We start from the raw sequence: 18134 nt of genomic DNA, 5'->3' as shown, positions 1-18134 counted from the left end.
AGGGGCAACTACACTTGCAAAATTATGACAAAACCCCCTGTAGTAACCCACCATCCCAAGGAATCGTCGTAACTCACGACGGGTAGTTGGTTTGGGAAAACTACAGATTGAATTCACTTTAGCGTGAATCGGCTTTACACAACCCCTGCCCACTACCTTTCCCAAGTACGTCACAGTAGCCTTTCCGAATTCGCACTTGGCAAGGTTGACAGTCAAGTTGGCTTTAGCTAGACGCACAAAAAGCTCTCTAATTTGATTAAGGTGTTCCGACCAAGAAGAACTGTATAAAACAACATCGTCTAGATAAGCTTCACAACCGGTCATCCCAGACAACACTCGATTAACCGCTGAAATGTAGCGGGAGCGTTTCGAACGCCAAAAGGCATGACTGTGTACTGCAGAAACCTATCAGGTGTTACAAAAGCAGATAGTTCTTTAGCACGGGATGTTAATGGCACTTGCCAATAACCTTTCAGGAGGTCGAATTTACTCACAAATTGTGCAGAGCCAACACGGTCAACGCAGTCATCAATTCTTGGTAAAGGGTAACAGTCTGGTTGTCAAAAAATTGAGCTTCCTGTAATCAGTACAAAAACGATATGAACTATCAGGTTTACTCACTAAAATACATGGGGAGCTCCAAGAGCTAAAACTGGGTTCCGCCAAGTTATGATCAAGCAAATAATCCACCTCTCTCTGAAGTAACTTCCTTTTGATAGGGTTGACACGGTATGCATGTTGTTTCACTGGCTGAGCCGTGCCCACATCAATATCATGCTCAACGACAGAAGTTCGAGTCGGAATATCAGAAAAGAGAGAGTGAAACGAGCTTACCACCTCAATTATATCAGCCTTCTCTGACTCAGACAGATGAGACAAGTGGTGAGCCAAGTTAACAAGAATCTCAGAATTATTCAACCGGCCTTCTACTTCTCCTCGAGAGGGACCTTTCACCTCTTCTAGATGGTCTTCCGCCTCTATAGATGTTTCTGAAACACTTGTGTCTGCGGTCTCAGTAGCTGTCACAACTTCAACAAAAAGAGAAGGAACAGGAGTCACATAAGATTTTAGTAAATTAACATGACACACCTGTATTTTCTTTCGACGATCGGGTGTATTTAATAAATAGTTGTTATTTGGAAAACACTTCACGATCGTATACGGTCCAGCAAACCTAGCCTGAAAAGGAGTAGTCAACACAGGTAACAATGCCAGCACTTGGTCACCTACTTGAAACTGTCTGGATTTGACTTTACGATCGAACAACCTCTGCATCTTTCCCTGAGATTTGGCTAACTTCCGTAGAGCAATAGCTCTCGCTTCATACAGTCGGTAACGGAAACTACTTACATAGTCTAAGACATTCTCAGGAGAATCAATTCGTCCACTCATCTGCTAAGACAGCAATAGGGCCCCTAACAGTGTGTCCAAACACCAACTCATTAGGGCTAAAACCTATGCTCTCCTGCACCACCTCACGAATGGCGAGTAACATCCATGGTAGACCTTCCTCCCAGTCACAGTCAAGCTCAACGCAATACGACCTCAAAAGTGACTTAAGAGTCTGATGGAACCTCTCCAAACATCCTTGACTCTGCGGGTGATAGGCACTTGAGATATTATGCTTAACTTTAAGTTGTCGCATGACCTTAGAAAAGTTTCGGGACATGAAATTTGAACCCTGGTCAGACTGAATAGTTTCATGAAGCTTGTTAAAGCTTTTAATATAGCCTAGCTTTGGAAGTAATGGATCTCAGAGGATAAGCTGCAGGGTAACGTGTAGTCTGACACATTACGGTAAGTATATATGCATGTCCAGCCTTAGATCGCGGTAAAGGACCTTTTGATTTGGCTTCCCTGTCATTTGACAAGTATGACATGCACATATATAATTAATCACACCTCGCTTACACCTAGGCCAATAAAATTTTCGTAAAAGTCTATCATAGGTCTTTCGTACCCCCATATGTCCAGTCATGCCCTGATGTGATAGTTTTAAGAGGTCTTGACGGAAATCAAGTGGAACCACAATTTGGATCCTAGGATCGAGTGAAAAATCAAAGCTCATAGGTTGTTGTCTATAAAGCAAACCATCTTGAAAAAAATAGAAGGGAGATGAAGTTTTGTCTTGTTCACGAGCTAAAGAGAACAATTCTCGAAGAGTATCATCTGCCTGCTGTGCTTTGATAAGATCATCTCGAGTCACACTAAAGAGCGGAGATAAAGAACAAGATGTGTTAACAGGGCCATCACAGATAAATGGACATTCTGACAGAGGATCAGACTTATGGTCATCAACAGCATGTGGATCATGAATCACATCTTCCACATCTGTGCACACAGTACTTAATTCTGGCTGAGAGGAATTTTCAAATACGATAAAAGTATATTTTCAGTTTCATCTGGCAGATTTTTCTTAGCCATCGCTCGAGTTATTGCACATGCAGGGTATAAATTAGGACAGTCAGAAGATCCATCTAATTTATCAACAGCAGAAGCTACTATAGGTGGAACCCCAGTGTCTGACTTTTCCCAAACATTTCCCCCGGCTAAATCATTGCCAAGGATGAAAGTGACACCTGAGACAGGAAGCATAGCACGAACTCCAACTATCACCTCACCTGACACAAGTTTAGAATCAAGATATATGCGGTGTAGTGGAACTTCCATAAACGCCATCTCAAGTCCTCTAACCAGTACATGTGTTCCTGTATCAGTACGTTCAGACAAGGGCAAAAGTCCTTCCAACAAAAAGGATTGCCCCGCCCCAGTATCTCGTAGGATGCGTACAGGTACAGTCTCATCCGAATTAGGCAAAGCCACGGTCCCTTCGGTGATAAATGGTGCAAAATCAACACTATGTTTAACACTCTCCATCTCAGTGATATCTGCTTGTTCAATCTGTTTGTTAACTCGAGCAGGAGTATGATTCACATTCGATGTAGAAATTAAACCCACAGGTTTAACACCTTTCTCTTTCTTTTTGAGAGCAATACAGTCTGAGATTTTATGTCCTGGCTTCTTACAATAAAAACAGACCATCACACCTTTCATACGTGTAACGGAAGTATTATCAGGAAAATTTGACACCGCATTCTGGTGTGAAACCATCTTTTTAGGTTTAACAGAAACGCTCAACTTAGATCTACTTGAATCATTAAAATGATTAACAGCAATTTGATGAGTAAGAACAAATTCATCTGCCATAAGAGCAGCATCTGACATTTTACTGACTTTATGCTCATTGAGATACATAGCAACAGCATTTGGAACACAGTTTTTGAATTCCTCTAAAAGAATCAATTCTCTAAGCTGTTCTTTGGTGGTCACTTTTACAGAAGTACACCAGCGGTCAAACAAATTTTCCTTCTCTCTGGCAAACTCAAGATATGAACAGTTTTCAACCCTAAAATGACTTCTAAATTTCTGGCGATATGCTTCAGGTGCCAGTTCATAAGCATGCAAAATAGCAGTCTTAACGATTTCATAATCACCGCTTTGTTCCATAGTCAGCGCTGAATAAACTTCCTGAGCTCTTCCGACTAAAACACATTGCAACAGTAAGGTCCAAAATTCTTTTGGCCATTTCAAAGACTCAGCAACGCGCTCAAAATGTTGGAAATACTTCTCTACTTCTTTCTCTAAAAACAGTGGCACAAGTCTAATGTTTTTGTAAACATCAAAAACAGGTGCAGTAAACAAGGTTTCAACAGACGATCCCCGACGTGGAGTTTCAACTGTTTGGGCGTGCAATTCTAACTCCAATTTCCTCAACTGAAAATCTCTTTCCTCCCTTTCAGATTGCAACTCCAGTTTACGTAACTCAAGTTTCTGTTGTAACTCTAATTTTCTCATTTCTAAATCACGTTCTTTCAGTGCACAAGGGTCCGTGTAACGCTTCACAATTCAGTTTTCAGACCATACCATGCAAATGCAAAAATGAAAAAGTGAAACCAGACATTCTTTTTTCTTGTTTTTCCAGTACATTATCAATGGATATTTGCCTTTTTTCCCCCTTTTTTCAATTTTACTTTTGCTAAATTGTGACTTCAGAAACAAACATTTGAATAAATGAAATAAACCAATTTTCTATTTTTCCATTTTTTCGTCTTGTAATTTGTGCCGTGGGCGGTACCATTAGCACGGGGGTGTGGCCGTGGACTAACTTAGTCTTTACTATCATTTCATTTATGTAACTGCTTTATTTACACTGCATGCACGTTTGAGGGGAAGTTTAAAAGACGGAACACAGGACAACATTTTTTCACCCGAAGTGCCATAACTTGTATTATTAGGCTAATAGTCTACGTGTAGGCTACTAAATTATAAGGCAGTCTCGGACCGGCCATCGGGAGCAGCCGGGAAAAGTGAAATCCCGGTGGCCTGGGTATGATTTGGCACATTGCCCGACCTGTTTGTATTGACCTAATAAAAAATACTACCAAGCGAAAATATAGAAAAAAAAAGTTTCTTTTTTTTGTTAGGTTTTTAGCTCTCGTTTGTAATAGTCTACAATACAATAAAGATGCAGATGTTTTCACTATAGCGGGCATTGTTCGTTACCAAGGCATCCGCTTGAGCTTCTGTGTGCTTTAGCTCTACACTGCTTCTCGTTCCCGTAAAATGCCCTTAAATCTATCTAAATCTATCTTAAATCACAGTTGTAGACTATATAGTCTGTTCATTACAATAGAAGCAGTTCGCCGGGATATGAGCATGAGGCGATAGCCTATATGCTATAGAGCTCGGGCGTAGACGTTATGGAATGATGCATTGTGGGTAACGGCGGCCATTTTAGAAGCAACGCAGAAGCGTTTGGAATAAAGTAATAGCGTAGCCGACCGGTCTCCACCGGCACCGAGAAAGAAAGAGAAAAAGTTATGGGCCGTGACAAAAAAAGTTGGCTATACTGTATACTGACAAACTTAATAATGAAGCCAAACAACGCTACTTAAAAAAAAAATTAGATTATAGGCGAATCGATCCCTATGAATAAAGTCTGGAGTAGGCTAATACCAAGCCTCAGTTTCCCTGATATTTTCCTACCTGGTCTGTGGAGTGAGCGCTTACACCTCCGATCCAGAGCCGGATTTACAATTTCCTGTGCCCTCGGCAACAACATTCACACACACATTTTAATTGTTTAATAAACAAATGGTTTTTATTTTGTCACATTTGGCTGCAAAGATGAGGTTGACGATGCTGATTGGCGATCTTAGCTGTGCGCGCCAGAGAGAAATGCAAATTGCATACTGATTAACTTACATAAACAGAGAGCTGTCTGTTTTCTTTCGTTTTGAATTGTTTGTTTAAAAGTAGACACTTTTAGAAAAGTAGAAACTTGTCACTGGAGGCTCACTTGCAGTTCACAAATGGATGAGTGCAAGATCTGCATATCTACAAGGTAAACGCGGAGAAAATAATCGTTCGCACCGTGAACCAAGCATCAGTGGTGACACACACACACACACACACACACACTTGTCAGATTCTGTGAGCTATGAAGCTTGTCTATGCGGGTTTGTTACACTTCAGGAGTAATATATCATACGTGCAATTAATCCACTGTTTTCGTCCGGTTGACGACCAGCGGCGACCCAAGCCATTCAACGAAAATAGGGAAAACTATTATGATTTATGAGGCGTTTCCCCTGTCGATCATGAGACCGAATACAGCAGTTCACAATACAGCAATACTGAACCATTTGCCAAAAAATAACCTAAATTAATGACCAAATGATCAACGTTACCTACTGCCTAATATACGCTACTATACAGTACATCTACTTCCGTACCGTGATTCCCACAATGCATTGCGGCGTGACGCAACGATCCCGAGCTCTATAGCTATGTGCTGCAAATCAAAAGCAATAATATTTATTTATTTTCAATAAATAAACATAAATACCTTGCTACGTTTGGCACATTGCCCAGCTTGTTTTTTATTTTTTTATCCGAGCACATTAAATTCGCCATTTGATAATGAATCAGCACTATAGACATTAAATAGCCTATTGTATTAGCCTACAAACGAGAGCTAAAAACCTTTAAAAAATTGGGGGGGGGGGGGGGGCTACTAAGCTTTTTTGCTTAGTAGGCTATAATTTTTATCGTTATTCTAGATTCTCGTGAAGTATCTTGAAAAGCGCTGCTGCTCGCGAGCCACCCCCGTTCTGCTGCACTGAAAATGAACTGTCTGGGATCTCGTGGTTGTGGCTGCCTCGGCTACTGTACCATGTAAAATGAACAACAACAAGGATATAGCTATATATTAATAAAATAAAATAAGAATGAATAGGTAAATACAAACAAGGGCAATGTGCCAAACCCAGGCCACCGGAATTTCACTTTTCCCGGCTGCTCCCGATGGCCGTTCCGAGACTGCCTTATAATTTAGCACAGACTATTAATAATAAAAATGATGGCACTTCGGGTGAAAAATGTCGTCCCGTGTTCCGTCTTTTAAACTTCTCCTCAAACGTGCATGCAGTAAATAAAGCAGTTACATCAATGAAATGATAGTAAAGACTAAGTTAGTCCACGGCCACACCCCTGTGCTAATGGTACCGCCCACAGCACAAATTACAAGACGAAAAATGGAAAAATAGAAAATCGGTTTATTTCATTTATTCAAATGTTTGTTTCTGAAGTCACAATTTAGCAAAAGTAAAATTGAAAAAAGGGGAGAAAAAGGCAAATATCCATTGATAATGTAACTGGAAAAACAAGAAAAATGAATGTCTGGTTTCAATTTTTCATTTTTGCATTTGCATGGTATGGTCTGAAAAGTGAATTGTGAAGCGTTACACGGACCCACAAGCATCACGCTCAGCACGTAAGTTAGTTTTTCCGTATCAACACTTAACTGTTTCTCTTGCAAAGACATCACTAAACTTCACATTTCGATCGGCAGCATAAAGAGGAGAGGTTAAAGACTCTTCAGGATCAATATCTTGAGCTCTTACCTCTAAAACGCCCCGCTCAAAAAGTGCATTTTTCACAACTTTCAACAGCGTTTCTTTAAGCTTCTTATCATTACTCGTTACCTCCACATCAAAGCGCTCGGCAATCTGCAACAACTCGTCCTTCGTACATCTCTCCAATAGAATTTCCGAAGGAAATGAGAAGAAATCCTCAATTACCGACGACATATCTGTTAAAAGATGCAGCAGAGAAACACAATAGCAAAACAAAAACAACACGCGTGAGACGCCGCGCTAAACTAGAGCATTAGAACTACAAATCCCATCAGCCACTTCGCCCGGAATTGTCACACATACACGCTCTAGCTTCAACCCGCACCTTGGTTATGAGATAAATAAAGACTTACCGAAAGTCATCACTCAAATTATCCTCATACTCAGCAGGCTTCAAATACGCAGAGATACGGAAAAACAACAAAGTGTTACCTTAAATGAAAAATGAGAGACTCCAGATCCTAACTATAAACAACACTAACTAAACCTAACTAATCTTCAAAGGTGTACCGGACTCGGGGTGGTATTTAAACGCTAAACTCATGGACAATTGGCGTTTTATACCAAAAGCCTGAAGCGTACCCCCAACAGAGATTTAAAACCTCCGCCCAGAATAACCTTCAAAAATAAGAAAGGCAAAATAACAAAAAAAAAATAAAATAACAAACAGTGTCTCGATGGAAGGATTTTAACCCAGCTGAGAACACTCTAAATACCGGGGGCCCGTTCTTCGTACGTCGCTAACTCACTTAGCTGGATTTGATTGTTGGCGATTTGGCTTGATCTTGGATTGTTTGGTTCTTCAACGCTCATCCTGGACTTGCTGTCATAGCAACATGTGCGCAAACTTAAACCTGCTCGGGAGCAGCTTATTTCATGTTAACAGGATTAGATCCCGGCTTTATAAGCGGAGCTGATACGGGAAGTCCAGCGTAGCGCGATAGTGCACTTTCTGAGATATATATTTTTTCTCGTGATTCGTGAGATTGTCGTTTTTGTCGCTTTTAGGTTTAAAAAAGTTTTAGGTTTTTTTTGTGGCATTTCCAAGTCACTTAAGACCCAATGTTGTAAAGCAGTTTTTTTTATTATTATTCTTTTTTTTAGGCTATCATAATTTTTATGAAGATTATACAATCTTGACCATGCCGATTACAGATATGTCACTCAGGCTTCACTAACGTGATTGGTATAGACTATAGGCTAGACCATAGACTGCCATCAAGGCCTCAATGAAGGGGATTATGTGAACAGAAAGGGGGTTCACAATGTAAATGTGCAGCCCAGTTACTATTGTGATTCTTAATATTCCAGATTAGTAATATTATATCAAATTAAAAAAAGGCAGTTGACTAAAATCTTCCATATCACATATGTGCAAGCAAAATGGCCAGGATCTGTGCATGACTTAAGAATCTTCAGAGATTCACATTTATGCACATTATTTTAAAGTGGTAAGGAAAGTTCCACAATTAAATATCAAGCTCACTGTATTACATACACTTATGCTGATCCTAACAGAACTGCATTTTTTAGGTGATTATGACATGTTCCTGCAGACAGGTGTTTTATGACCCCATTCCCTGACCCAAACCAGTTACAATGCAGCTCTAGCCAGGACAAGGGCACACAATGAAATGAACTTTGGATAACTAAAGGGAAGATTTCAGTGTCTGAAAAGTCTGAGGGTTGCACACCTGACAGGGCCTGTGACATTGTTGCATGTGCCATATTAAAAAAACACTTTTCATTAAATGTTTAATAAAAGACAAATATGCTTAGTTCCTTGAGTTTTATTTCAATTGTTCTTTGTAAAGAAAAGCCAGTGGTCAAGTGCCTGCAACAAGAGATATTAGACACTTGCCTCATGCAACAAATAAAAAGGAAAAGTTGGCTATCCACTGCCCACCTGTAGGCCTATGTCTCCTCTGTCTGTGCAAACTCTTCTGTAGGCCTTTCTGTAGATGTGGAATCCTGCAACTTATATTGCAGACATACATCATACAAGTATATATTAAGTAAAGTTATTTATGCACTTGCAGGTAGGCTAGTTCCTCCATATGACAGTTATCTGAGAGGGTTTATTCACTGTCCAGTGCAATGGAAACAAATGGACATTACAAAGTCTTATACTTTCTTTCCTTTGGAAAGTTAGAAAATGTCCACTTACTGCACATATTTCAGCCACCACTTTCTTGGGAACAGATACAAGTGTTGGTGTATTATGTAAAAGTGCACAAAAGAGGAAAACACAATGAACTACACTCTGGAAAAATGTGATCAATAACTCATGGCAAAATATTTTTACATTTACATAAGTTTATCAGTTTTCACTTTCACAAGTCAAAGCAATTCATCATTACTCAAGATTTAACAGTTGAAATGACTATACAGCCTTTATTTAATGCAGCAAAAATTATTTTACAGTGTACCGGTAGGCTACTAAGATCTTTTCTATTTTTTTCTCAGCCTTTTTCTTGGTTGCTTTTATAAACAGAACACCATTTATTTAACAGTGCCTTTTATAAAAGAGACTATAATATAACTAAAAATTACCATTATGTAGAATATTTTTGTACTTCACTTGTATTTGTTCCCATGTTCCAGTGTAGTGACTGACATTACAATGAACAAAGTAATTATGCAATTATTAAAATACAAAAATATAGGTGATATTAAGTAATAAAAACATCTATGGCCACTTCTAACGGATTTAAATTGTCTGCTACTTTTTGCCAGCCCTCTCTCCTGGCTTTTGCAGACTTTGAGGTGTTCCCTGGCATTTTGATTAAACATTAAAATTCCGAATAAACTTCGACTATCTTGCTCTGCTGAGGAGAAAAACTGAGCGCGCTCTTTGCCCACGCTGAGCAGCCAATAGCAGCGTTGCTGATCAATGTTTCTACTATCGATACATATCCCCTTTTAACCAGCGCATGAACGCGCAATTATCTCAGATAACTCAATCCAGCGATACTAATCATATCCGGCAAGTGTGTTCGAAGAACCGAGTTAGCCAGATCATGATTCGCACGATGATATCATCTTGGATGTATCATTTGATCTCGGATGTAATAAGCAACGTACGAAGAACGGGCCCCTGAAGTCTACTCATTCCAAAAAGGTAAACACACTAAGGACATTAATGTATTTACTTACACATGCAGCAGTTCCAGGACGAGCGCCCAATTTTATGTTACGACCAGCTCAAGCCATAACATAAATGGGGGATCAAACAGAAATGTTCATTCAAAAATAAGATTTATTGAGTTAAACATATCACAAACAGTAACAATAATAATAATAAACAAAAGTCCAGGGTTAAGGGAAAACAACATATTGACAACATGTGTAAGCAAAACACAATGAGCCACTCATGAGGAGAGTATCCCCATGGAGTGCCTGCTCTAAACAAGACACAGCACTCTTTTATACACAACTGATTATCAATTAGGATGAGGAAGACCAATCAGGAACTCCCACGTCCAGGACCAATGGGATCAGGAGACTCAGGGACGTCACAATTATAATGGTAAACTCAGAAACCTTTTAGTTTATATGCAGACTAACATGGCATTATAAGATATGATTACATTTGTTATTACATATAATAACATTTGTTATTATTAGCCTTTCTATGACCCGCTTACCACGCCACTAGTGTGCTGGCTGTGAAAAGGTTTACACTAATAAGAACAGAAAATGATAAAGAAAACTCTGGGTTCCATCAAAATATTTAATATTCCATTCTTCAAGCCAAAAGATAACATTTTAACATAATGTCCACACACATAAAATGACTGCACATATATGCAATTTTCAAACCAAACCAAACATTATAAAATATAACAATAAAAAAAAAGAGTCCAGACATTTCTCTGACCTAGAGATTTTTGAGTCACAGCGAGGAACTGTTCGATATTTACTGTCCTAAAAGTCTTCATTAACATGAATTTATTGTTGTTGTTTATAATTCAGCTGCTATCTCCAGATGACAGACTGAAGTATTACTACATTGTTAACTGTAAACCTCATGATCAAAACAACAGTGCCTTCCAGACACCTCAGAGATCTGGAAGAAGACTTGGTCATGACCATATTCCCTCTGCTTATCCACAGAGCCTTTCCGTGAAGAGGGACTCAAGCTCAGTGGAAGAGGATGTGTTTGTGTTTGGTGTTGGGAATCTGCTCTCGGCTCTTCAGTCTCCTGACGGCTTCTCTCATGTGTTTGGGCTGCAGAGGTGGCGTGTCGCCCCACTTCTCACACACGTCAAGAGCTGGAGTGCAAGAAAAACATTATGGAGGCAATTAATGAGGCGTACGGTTTCTAGCTGAATCATACTTCAGTGTCGTACCAACCTTCCTCAACAATCTCCCCAGCAAACACCTTCGAAATTCCAGACATGGCAATGACCACATTTTGAGAGACGGATGATCCTGTGATGGACTGAACTAGCTGGAAGACAGGAACAATCTTTTTAAACAACTTTCAACCTTTTTCATATATATATATATATATATATATATATATATATATATATATTCCAACACCTTGTGGTATACTTAGATCTGTACTTAGATACTTAGAATTGTTTTTATCATCATTTGGAACCAAACCTAATTAAAATGTGTGTATTAACTTATTATAAATGTTTAATTCCTATACTATCTGTTAAAATAACGGTTTTCTTTAATTGTCCAGTAGCAAGACATTATTTCAGTAGAAGCAGGGCTCTGATAAAATTTACTATATCATGCAATAAGACTCAAACCATCAAATAAAAATCTTTTTTGATAAAAAGGACTCTCATTTGATCAAATTAAGTTGTTTTAAAGTTGGTCCCAAATTATGATTAATTCCAAATTAAATCTTGCACATATTTCTGAAGGATTTCCTGACTGAACCCATGGATGCCAGGTGTGCTAATCACAAACTAGCCCAATGGCCAATCAAAAATAGTCAGACATGATTTTGTGGGGTTTTGGAGTGTCAAAATTGTACGTCTGACCTTCAACAATTTAAAAGTAGCCCAATTCCAGAGGAAAAAAAAACACGGAGAAACACCGACTCCTCCACTTACTCTCTTTATAGCTGCCTTTGGGAAAGCCGAGCGTCTGTACATCTCATAGCGGTTCAGCTGTTCTTCAGAGAATGACGATACTAAAACTCTGTGGAACAAAAATGAGTCAGTGTAATCTATATTAGTAGATAATAATCATATCAGTCTGTGTAATCTATCAGAGGCAGGTTTTTAGGTAAGGTAAATTTTGCACCTTAATACAGTAAACCATCATGCAGTACAATGAATGACAAATGAAACTCACTGCATCTTTTGTATTTCATCTTCATCAACTTTTTGCCGTTTCTCCTTTTTCTTGTCTTGCTCCAATTTCAGTTTTTTAGCAGGAGAGGGGTGAAGAGAAGATCCCTCTTCATCTTCTTCACCAGCAGCAGCAGCGTCTTCAGACCTCTAAAGATAAAACATGAATAAATACATTTCTATCATATTATTTCTATTGTTTCTGGATGAGAGGAACTGAGGACGGACCGCTTTGCCCTCCTCCTTGGGTCTGCTGTGTCCCGCCGCGGGTTCACTGGAGACCCCGCCGCTCGCCGGAGCGTCCCCGGACCCCAGGCTCTTCTGCTCGACTCTGTCCTCGGGCTTCACTCGGTCCGGGTCCGCCATGCTTCGGCTGAGCTGAGGGGCATTCAATAAAGAGGAAGAAGAAATATAACTTAATATAATATGATTTTACATCACGGTACTATAAGACAATGAATGTGATCATCATGTTTATTGTGTGCATAATTTTTATTAGACTGGGACAGAAAATGAAACAACATTTTAGACAAAACGGCCGTGTGTGTGAATAAACAGTGCAAAATAGACATTAAAAACAGAGACTTCTCCTAATAACATACCTCAGGCCGACCGCAGGGTTGATAATAGTTTTATAAACACGGAATCAAAGAACTGTTTGTTTGTTTTACGCCTCTACACTCCAGACTGAACCCAGACTCAACACTCATGACAATATCCGGTCAATTTCAAAATAAGAGTCCAAAGCAGTTTCCATCACTGGGTGGCGCACTTTGCTAGATAACGAACTTCTCCAATAAAGCAGCTTTGCACAGATGAAGAGATGAATGCTCCACTGAAACGCATTCATATCCTAACCTACTGTCTAATTGGAGGCATTGGAGGCAACAACCGTTCCAAGGGACATGCTTAAGCTTTTTTTATTTTATTTAATATAACATTTTATATATATAAACATAAACACAAACGTTTGTGATTGTGCCATCCTGACCAGCGCTGAGATAAGTAACAAATGCCACGTGACACACCACTTGCTTATTTCTTCATAAGGAGCGTGAGGGCCTATGGTACGGACACTATTTTACACATAGACTGTAAAAAAAATATTACATAATAGATTTTACAGCAAAAAAAAAAAAAAAAAAAAAGAGAGAGAGAGAAAAAAGGGGAAATTTTGAGTCATTGAGTAGAATTTACACACTGAAGTTAGAATTATTATTTAGATCTAATTAATATATTTTGCTTGCACCCACGCCTCTTTAAACGCCACTGAATTTAATCTATAAAATCCATGATATTATGTCTGAAATTAATTTATTTACCGATTTTTAGAAACATTTCTTTTTTTTTATTATATAAATTATTTTCTTTTATGTGATGCTTTGTGCATGAAATTTCAAGTGGTAAATCTGTATTTAAAACATCATAATGTATAATATATAAATGCATGATGGCCAAATTTATGAATAAAAGAATAGGCCTACTACAGGAGCATAAGAGTCAAGAACCCGCTAGAAAATCAATCAAAGACTGGAAATCCTAATGCTCAAAATAATTAATCGGTTTGAGTTGGGTAAACGTAAATTAAACAAATTAGTTCAATCAAATGAACTGAGTATATATCTTTCTCTTTCTTTTAATTTCACAAAACTGACAGATTTTAAGTTTTCTGAGTGTTTCAATGTTTTGAGTTTTATTAACTTGTTTCTTTTAACTTAAACAAACTTAAAACTGGGCTGGGATTCCTATTTCCAGGCATGCTTTGACATGACACTTGAAAGGGAGAGTAAATGCTAAAATTAAGTGTTATATAATGTTTTGTGTGTGTGTGTGTGTGTGTGTGTGTGTGCAATATTAATGCTTTAGTATTATTTTATGTTACTTAGAAAAGTTTCTGTTATGTGTTTTTTTGAAGGGCTTCAGTCATTGTGATGAGTGGATCATGAGCTTTGAACAGGTATGTGTTAAATGTTCTATATTGCCTTACTTATTACTTACTTACAATGCATTAATAAGCAAGTTAGCATTCACTAGCTAATTAAAGCTAGCTATGTTTCCACTACTAAAAATATTCAAGTAAGTAAGATATTCCATGATAATTTGAAGTGAAATGTAGCTAACTCAAATATTTAAAGTTAAGAGCAATTAAAATGTATGAGTTCAAAAATAAAAATCAGATTTTTATCGAAAGTAATGCGTTACTTTTACGTAACTTTTCCTCGCCTGGGCTGGGCTTGCTTATTTGTTTTATAATAACAAATAAATAAATAAATAAAAATTCTATTTTTGGCAAATGTGAAGTCAACTCAGATATTTTGTTGTAGCCTACATTTAAAAGTAACGTTTTAGGAGTCATACTTTTGTTTGTTTTGTTTAATGTTACAATGCATCTTTATTTTTGATTTAATAAACTTCAGTTATTTGTTTGGAACATCAACAGGCCTCTCAGGATCTATTATGGTACTTTGCACACGTCAGAATCATAGCATCAACATCTCCCACAGTGGACAAGAAACAAAGATTAAAAATTGGGAACTTGTTTTTTAACAAACGTGTTACTTTACTAGTTACTTGAGAAAAAAAGTAATCTGATTACCTATGTAACTTGCGTTACTTGTAATGCATTACATCAATGTTTGGAAGAACCTATAGGCCAGAGTCAGAGTCAATAAATCAAAACTTAATATCTTGTGATCAATAGCCTTGATGCACAATGAGCTTGATGCGGGTCAGGTACTAATTTAATCATCAGATCATTAAATATATATAACTCTATTATAATATTCACGATTATTAGCATATAGAAAAATATATATGAAAGAAATTCTAAAATTATAATGGATTGTTATATCCATCAGTCCCGTTGCTGTTCATAATGATCCACTTTGTAAGAGACTCTTCTGATAATTTCTCAAATGAAGTAATTTCCCATGAACCCTTGATATATTGTCACGGTTTCTTCTTCCACTAATGTCAGGATGTAAGGATAAGCGATCAAACGAGGGGTTTCACATAATGGGATCCATCGATTTCAATTCCCTAAATGCCATTCCACCATCATTAGTGTAATTAAATGATTGTGCATAATTCCGAGCCCTCGCGACGTCACCAAGGAGCGCGCCCGTCTAGGAAGTGACGTGTCGAGCCATTGCCAAAGGAAGTTTGTGCGGGCGCTGGGAGAGAAAGTTTCCCCGGAGCTGGAGCGATTGGAGCGGGAATAACCCTGACACAGCCGCCGCTGGTGGACCGAGCGGAGCGGAGCGGGAAGAGTGCGCGTCGGGGCGTCGGAGTGGCTGCCGTGGGTCCGTGTGGCCGACCGTGTGATCGTTCCTCCGCCGCCGCTGGTGTGTGTGTGTGTGAGTGTGTGAGATGGGGAAGGAGCAGGAGCTGCTGGAGGCGGCGCGCACCGGGAATCTGCCCGCCGTCGAGAAGCTGCTGTCCGGGAAGAGACAGTCGGCCGGGTCGGCCGCCGCGAGTGGCGCTGGATCCTCCGGGAATACCGGGAGCGGCGGGCACAGCTCTTCCCACACGCTCTCCAGTCTGCTCAGGTGAGAGGAAACCACGGAGGCTTTATCTCTACAGGAGACCGAGCGAGCGGGGCTAGTTGTCACTCTTTACTCCAGGGATTGTTTTCACAGTTGTTTTATTTTAATTTTTTTTATTTAAGTCGTGGACACAAACATTGAAGTCTTAACTAAACAAATAACCTAGCTAGCATTTCCCATGGGAAACAAAAATATAATTGAAGGCTCTATAACACTGTTGTGTTGTCTATAGTGGGGCATGTTGTCACACTGTATGGGGTAGGTTGTCACAAACTGCTGTTTATTGACTGACTGATTTGAGGTTAAGAATAACTTAATTTGAAATCTAAAATGCTATCTAAATAATAATAAAAAAGACGGACTTTTACAGCATACGTATTTACACTCAAAACACACGTGACAACTTTCCCCAGCCATGACGTTCATGAAATCTAATTCTCGTTTCAGTAAACATCTGCCTTCATCATTTAAAACCTCTTGTATATCTGTGTACAAGAGACAATAAAGAGACATACTTTATTGTGCTCACTGGGTTCCCAACCACACAAAATATGAAATTACAATTTGAGTTTGCAGAGCAAAATTCACCAAATATGTTTTAATTAAAGGTGGTTTTGAACTACAGGGTTTTTAGACCACAAGAGAAAAACGCATTTGCACAATGACATTTTTGACCTAAAACCTTTCGGTTCTTCCCTTGTTTTCTTGGAAACCGCTGAATTGGAAACCATTTCTGTTAGCTGTCAAAAAGTATGTCAAGGAATCATCCTCTTTCAAAGAACCCTGTCAGTTCTTTCTCAAGATAAACATGTTGATGTTCCTCTTTATGTCATAAAAGCATGAGTAACATGCGCCATCATCCCTGCTATTACAAAGCAAAACGTAGTGTCGTAATACCGTACATTCCTGCTGGATGTGATCTGCACATGTATTTACAATGTAGATGTGTGTGTGAGTGAGATAGAAATGTAAATTATTCTCAGTGTAGTGTGTGGATAGAGAGCTGATCACATTTGCATGCACTTGAGCTGCCTCTTCATTTCTTATGCATTTCAAAGTCCAGACTCCTCTAGTCTGAATAATGTTTAGGCAATTGCACATGTTGCGCTATAACGTGGTTTCTTATCTGTCTCTTTGAAGATATACGGTATATATGTATATGAAGACATCAGATGCAAAAGCCTCTAAGTGCCATCTGAAATTTCCTTCTAGAATGATCATTTTTTTATCAAGCTTGTATGTTTATGTTCACTTATTTCACTTTAATGGCACTGAAAATGACCTATTAATTGTCATTAAAGTGAAATTACTGAACTTAAATATACAAGCTTGATAAAAATGCTAATTTTAGAAGAAAATTTCAGATGGCACTTAGAGGCCTTTGCATCTGAAGTCTTCATATATATATATATATAGAGAGAGAGAGAGAGAGAGAGAGACACTGTTTGGTTTGTTGGATCGTGCGTGTTACTGACTGTCTTACTATGTATGTAGAAATATTTTTCTATATTTTTCTATTCAGAGCTCCTTACTAGATTGAGTTTTGGCAACAAAATGACTTAAAATATTTTTTAAAGGAATTTTGTCCTTTAATTAAGTGAAGAAGCATCAAAGTAATAGTAAAGACATTAATAATAATGGGGACTGTGTTTGCTCAAGCAAGTTAATCAAAACCTCGTCTATGTCAGCCTACTAGCATTACCCAATAGTGATATATTTAAATCAGTCTTCAGTGTTCAGGGTTTTTAAGGCACAAAAACACATATATATGATTAACAACTGTAACATGGTGACAACACATAGGCTAACTAACCAGCATTTTTAGCCAACTATGGTCGCAAGAGCCGTCATTATCAGCGTAGATCATCTAGTCTGTGTTTCCCAAAAGCATAGTTCTAACTTCCAGTGAACCATCGCAACGTTGTGTGTTTGGAGCGACAGCTAAAGCGTGGTTGGAAGCAGAGTTTCTTCTTTGCATGACTTGTGGACTCAATCCTTATCTTGAGCCAAAATAAGGAAGCTGACATTCAGTACAATCTGTGTCTTTTATTTAGAATATATACAAATGTCATTCACGTCTTTTAGTTTGTCAAGAGATTTAAAGCGACGTTTATGGCGCATGTGTGAACGTGATCTACTATGTAAGAACGAACCTATGATTGAATCTGGAAATAAAGCAAAATAACTGAGAAAAATGAGAAATAGTGTTCAGATGCCATGTCTGTAACTTATAGCAAAACATCTAGCGTTAATTCCACTACTTTAATCATTAAAGTAGTTATTACTCCACCACA

At 38.5% G+C, this 18134-nt stretch overlaps 2 protein-coding genes across 3 annotated transcripts in view; one reads left to right on the top strand and one right to left on the bottom strand.

Moving 5' to 3' along the window:
• Nucleotides 1-10220: 10220 nt before the first annotated feature.
• taf11 (TAF11 RNA polymerase II, TATA box binding protein (TBP)-associated factor) lies at nucleotides 10221-13065 on the bottom strand. Of its 2 annotated transcripts, none has more exons than XM_081386628.1 (6): nucleotides 12898-13065; nucleotides 12524-12673; nucleotides 12300-12445; nucleotides 12056-12143; nucleotides 11334-11430; nucleotides 10221-11251 (listed from the first exon to the last, which is right to left on the bottom strand). In XM_081386628.1, exons 2-6 carry the CDS (start codon nucleotides 12659-12661, stop codon nucleotides 11121-11123), a joined length of 600 nt encoding a protein of 199 aa, XP_081242754.1. In that variant the 5' UTR covers nucleotides 12662-12673; nucleotides 12898-13065; the 3' UTR covers nucleotides 10221-11120. The 2 variants fall into 2 exon arrangements, with proteins under 2 accessions (XP_081242754.1, XP_081242755.1); XM_081386629.1 differs by having other exon boundaries at nucleotides 12524-12668; nucleotides 12898-12979.
• A 2329-nt stretch (nucleotides 13066-15394) lies between these two features.
• LOC308703183 (ankyrin repeat and SAM domain-containing protein 1A) overlaps nucleotides 15395-18134 on the top strand; it is a 109458-nt gene continuing 106718 nt past the window's right edge. Inside the window, exon 1 of the mRNA XM_081386504.1 lies at nucleotides 15395-15843. Coding sequence (XP_081242630.1) covers nucleotides 15665-15843 — 179 coding nt within the window. The 5' untranslated portion in view covers nucleotides 15395-15664. The remainder of the gene's footprint in view (nucleotides 15844-18134) is intronic.

This window comes from Scardinius erythrophthalmus, assembly GCF_964197995.2.
Source record: "Scardinius erythrophthalmus genome assembly, chromosome: 15".
Taxonomy (NCBI): Eukaryota; Metazoa; Chordata; class Actinopteri; order Cypriniformes; family Leuciscidae; genus Scardinius; species Scardinius erythrophthalmus.
This window is presented reverse-complemented; position numbering and strand designations above follow the sequence as displayed.

Bases quoted from the DNA above. Each gene is read 5' to 3' on its own strand.
- taf11 (XM_081386628.1), bottom strand. From the start codon at position 12,661: ATGGCGGACCCGGACCGAGTGAAGCCCGAGGACAGAGTCGAGCAGAAG. The intron at 12,446-12,523 runs GTCCGTCCTCAG...TTTTATCTTTAG, and splicing joins CCAAGGAGGAGGGCAAAGCG to AGGTCTGAAGACGCTGCTGC. The intron at 11,252-11,333 runs GTTGGTACGACA...CTTGCACTCCAG, and splicing joins TGGGGAGATTGTTGAGGAAG to CTCTTGACGTGTGTGAGAAG.